The sequence below is a fragment of the Lygodium microphyllum genome, chromosome 5 (genome assembly GCF_053477565.2).
Source record: "Lygodium microphyllum isolate KBCC chromosome 5, Lygodium_microphyllum_v1.1.10, whole genome shotgun sequence".
Taxonomy (NCBI): domain Eukaryota; kingdom Viridiplantae; phylum Streptophyta; class Polypodiopsida; order Schizaeales; family Lygodiaceae; genus Lygodium; species Lygodium microphyllum.
Window position 1 is genome coordinate 42,793,667 of NC_141139.1, and position 4,837 is coordinate 42,798,503.

At 42.3% G+C, this 4,837-nt stretch overlaps 1 protein-coding gene across 1 annotated transcript; it reads left to right on the top strand.

Annotated features, from left to right (window-relative positions):
- Positions 1-1,664: 1,664 nt before the first annotated feature.
- Positions 1,665-2,786, top strand: LOC148035740 (uncharacterized). Its single transcript, XM_087678837.1, has one exon. It carries the CDS (start codon positions 1,665-1,667, stop codon positions 2,784-2,786), a length of 1,122 nt encoding a protein of 373 aa, XP_087534963.1.
- Positions 2,787-4,837: the final 2,051 nt, after the last annotated feature.

The following is a 4,837-nucleotide window of genomic DNA, read 5'->3' on the forward strand; positions in this document are numbered from 1 at the left end:
AGGGTTGTGCTACTATGTCCACTCACTACAATGCATGTGGTAAATCGGTTATGTTTTGAGAAAAAGACGACGACTCAGATTGTGAGGAATAGGAGCCAAGCATCACAAGGCTCAGAGTTTAAGGTGGAAGGGGCATAGAGATAGAAATCAAAGGAAACACATGCATCAACTAGAAGAAGAAGAAGAAGAAGAAGCTACTCACAGCTTTTCCCTTTTCCCCTAAACTTCCCTACCATGCTCAAGAGACCAGTGCACCCTCCCAATCCAAGAAAGAATTGGCCAATGGCAGTGATGACCTGCATGTTGACTCGCATAAATAGCCTAGTAGCCAGAACCAGAATGGACAAACAGGAAGCCATGGCCAAGGTCCCCATCCTCCTGCACAACTGAAAGCGAAGCCATCCCCCATCGGGGACCTATGCTCAACCGCCCCCCATGGAGGATGCGTGCAACCATTACAACCCAGGCAAATAATTCAGGCATGAATAATTTGGTGTCACCCATCTCTACGCACTGACAAGGTTGCCGACCAGGCCAATGTGGTGGATATGAAGGGAGCATATGCAGGAAGAAGGATATGAAAGAGAAGAAGAGTAGTCGTACATCTTGCAACAAGACGGCCATGATGGAAGGAAGTGGCAGATGAAAACGAAGAAGATGGAAGGGAGAGAGAAAGAGAGAGAGAGAGAGAGAGAGAGAGAGAGAGAGAAACATAAAAGAAGACGAGGAATAATAACACGTCGATGATCTCTTGTGCTACCAGTTAGTGCTAGGTTCCACAGCAATCCAATAATGGAAAATCCGCAGCGCCAGGGCAGCGCCGCGAGCTCTTCCGAAGTATCTCTGGCACTCTGTCTAGCGGCCTCTCCCTCTTTGCCAACAATCCCTTCCGCAAGAGGAAGCCCGAGGAGGAGGATTCCCAGTCCCCAATCCACGATACTGCCAACAATGGAACAAACCAGGACCCATCCCTCTCCAAATGGCAGAAGGGCACTACTCATGGCATCGATCCCCTCCCTTCCAAGGCCAGACCAAGAGTGAGTTTTGAAGGTGTTTTTGATGCAGTGCCTCCTTAACACAATATTAGTGAGTTTGGGAATCTCCCAATTTCCATTTTTTGAATACTAAAAAGGTGGCACCCAGATAATATGCCCATAAGTTTCTCAAAAACATATGATGTGACCTATCATTGGAAAGCGCTTGAAAAATGGAATCTATTGAGCTATAGAGCGCTCAATTTGGAGTTATAGCATTCAAGTTATGACAAATCCAAAGATTTGACCATGTGTCCCAAACTTATGGGAAATTCCCATATTCCCCAATATGGTGTTCCTTCCAAAGTAGAGAAGAAGCGCGTGAAACAAGTTCGAGCCTTTTCCACTCCAAATGGGAGAATGGAAGACCGAGCCCCGGCATCAGAGCTCGTAGAGACAAAGAAGAGAGCTAGAGCAACACTAGAGCAGAGTGATGGGAAGGAAGAGAACTGAGACGAACATGCCGAAATGCCTTTGCGGAAGCAACAGGGGCCGAAGTCAAAGAAAGCGAAAGTGGTAAGGGAGCAGAAGCTAGAAGAGCAGGTCAAGGGGTCTGTGATGAAGAAGATGAAAGCCATGGTAGAAAAGTAACAGGAGGAACATGATCAGTTGTCCAAGTAGAAGATGAAAATGGTAGCTAGAGAGAGCCTTGGTGAACAACTCAACAAGCCCAAGTTGAAGAAGATGAAAACTGAGCACGAGAGTGGTGATACTCCTCATTTGAAGGCAGAAACCACAACATTGTTTAAAGGAGCAGCAATTACAGTCAAGAAAGAAAAACAAGGGAAGAGGACTCATGAGGTGTTGGATAGAGATGCTCTGCAGAAACGTCAAAAGGTCACCTTAGGAGAAGGCAACTTGCCAATCACCTCGACTATGGGTGCCCTAACCGTGGCTCCTGAGAAGAAAAGTGTAAAAAATTCAAATGTGGATTTAGGGCAGTTGCATACAAAAAAAGGGAAAAAATGCGATAGCATTGAAGAAATGTATGAAAAGAAACTTGCAAGTTCATCTTCTTCGACCACAGTGGATGAGTCTAAGCCAAATCTCCTAAAGAGTAAAGCTGAGAGAGGAGCTATAATCAAGGGCCAAATCAATGAAGCAGTTAACAGCCAACATGCATATCTTGTGTTCAAGGAGAAAGCATCAGCAAATGCTGCACTTGCTCATACTATGAAAGAGTTCAATGGAAACCATTTATGTGTTGATATTGCACATGCTCCTCGTGGAGCAGCCAAGGAACAGTCCCTTCTTTCGTATGATCATACTAGATCAATTTTTGTTGGCAACGTTCCATTTGATGTCAAGGATGAAGAATTGTATCGTCTATTCAATACTAAAAAGTCTCCTGAGATGGGTGTAGAAGCAGTAAGAGTAGTGAGAGACTCTCAGACTAGTCTCAGTATAGGCATAGCATATTTTCTTTTCAAGACAAAGGCTAGTGCAAATTGGGTACTTGCAGGGACACACAATTTGAGGCTGAGGGATAGGATAATACGAGTTTCTTGTGTTTTGAGTACACAAAAAGAACAGAAACAGCACAGACCTGCAAAACGTACAAAGCCCACAGAAGCTTCAGAAGCCAGTTCACAGAGAAAATATGCAAAACTGTCTACCTCCTATGAAGGCATGAGAGCTACAAAAAGCTCTAGCCATTTGGAAAAGCATAAAAGCCCAATAAAGAAGAATCTCAAATCCACTAAGAATAGCAATGGTGGACACTTGAACACCTTTATTGGAAAGAAAGAGTAGGCAAACCAGGATGAGAGATGCTGAGAGAGAGAGAGGGATAGATGGCGAAGGATTTGAGAAGCAAAATGGAGCTCAACACGGGTCTCAAAGATGGAAACCCCCCCTTTAGTGCATGCACTTCTAGGCCTCGTGTGGTGCACTGCCTCGGCTCAGATGGAAACACATACAGAGTGCAAATGAGAGAGAGAGGCTCTCGGTATCCACACCCTAATGAGCTCTCAAAGATCATATTCTACCATTAATAGGCTGATTCCAAGCTTTGAACAAATGAACGAATGAGAGAGAGAAACATCATGAACACACAAAGTCTTGCCCCCCCATGGGGCCATAGCCAAGATCTTAGATGTAGTAGAAGAAACGGAAAAGAAGATGATGGACAAGGAGAAACCCTAATCCACTACAGCTTGTCAGCCCATTGTGTGCCACTTCCTTTGCATCTCCTATACCTTTTCAAACACACAAGAATCTCGTAGGCCGTGTCGTCTCCCCTCTGTCTGGCATCTTAATTGGCTCCTCTTCATTTTATTATCCTCAAAACCTTAATTTTATTTTTTAACAAAAATAGTAATATAAACATTAAATTTAAAATTGCATTTTTTACCAACCTTTTTCTATGGCTGGTTTAAACCTTTCCACATATTCCTCTAGTGGATGCCCTTGAGCATGTCATTTCCCCTCCATCCTTCTAGCCCCTTTCAATTATGTAATAGTAGTATTCCTATCTTGTTATTGCACTCGTGATGCCTTCTTGCACATGCCCTCATAATCAATCTCATCTCCCCTATACCATCAACATTAATTATATGTCCATCTTCTCCTTATTCCCTCCCCATTTGACAAGCCATCTTTGGTGCCAATGCACTTTCCTTTCATACCCTTAATCAGATTCCTTTCTTGAGAAAACATAGTAAGCTCTCCAAAATGTTCTTGCAACATATGCATAATCTTCCCCTATCCATGACAATGGAAAGAAAAAAGAGTATTGTTCCCTCATCCATTTGAGATTAGTATGCTCTCAAAGGAGGAGAAAAGGGAACGAGTCACTTTAACAATAGTCTTTACCTTCAAATGATGAGGCAAAAGATTAATTCAAGAGAATATGATAAAATCAGATTTATTCCTTTATTGGGATGGAGTTGTTCTCATGATCCATGTGGAATATTGAACCTTATCCTTGAACAAGTATACAAGTTTTTCAGTGTGGGAGTATGATGGAGGTAGGAGTTCCCTTACTCTGGTGTCGTGGATTTGGAGTCCCATACCCTACCATGGCTGGGCCTTGTGATCGAAGTTGTATTACTAACCATCTTGGAAGTTGTTTTGTGTTAGATAGTGGTTCTTCTTTGACAAAGTTCGCGAGGACGCTTCACATTTCAGTGTGGGAGGAATATGATAGCACTCAAAAGAAACATAAAAACAAGGCACAAAAGAATCCAAGCATGCATCATATTTTTATTTTTTGTCAAGAGCATAATACTACATTGTTGCAAAATCACTAAAATACACACTTACATGAGGGGACCACATTCACATCCACATCCATCATAAATAAATGGTATACACAAAAGTGTTACTTGCATACATTTGTGAAGGGTAGGAATACTCAAAATTAAAGGCTAAAGGCCTTATAATATCAAATGTATCAAAAAAATTCAAAGAAATAATAAAATACGAAGGGCTGTGCTTTTTGGGGAAGAGGTGGGGTGGAGTGCACGAGTGGTTATGTGCCTCTTTCCCTTCCCTCTCTCTTGTCCAATCGCATATTCTCCTTTTGGTGTGCAAAAATTTATTCTCTCTCCTCTCTCTTCTGTCTTTTGTGTAGATTTCCTCTTTTCCCTTTTGTTCTTGCATAATGGTTGAAGCTATGGATGAAGATGATCAAGATAACGAATTTGTACATTATTAAGTGGAAGATTTATGGTTTCTTTTCAATTTTAAGATCAATGGCAGAGCCATACACATAGATTTTGTGTGCTTTGTCCCTGGTTTTTGGTTGATTATGTTCGTGGGAGGGTTCTTGTCAACAGCCAGGCTGGGAGGAATGCCTCTAA

Coding starts and splice junctions, on each gene's coding strand:
- LOC148035740 (XM_087678837.1), top strand. CDS start 1,665: ATGGTAGCTAGAGAGAGCCTTGGTGAACAACTCAACAAGCCCAAGTTG.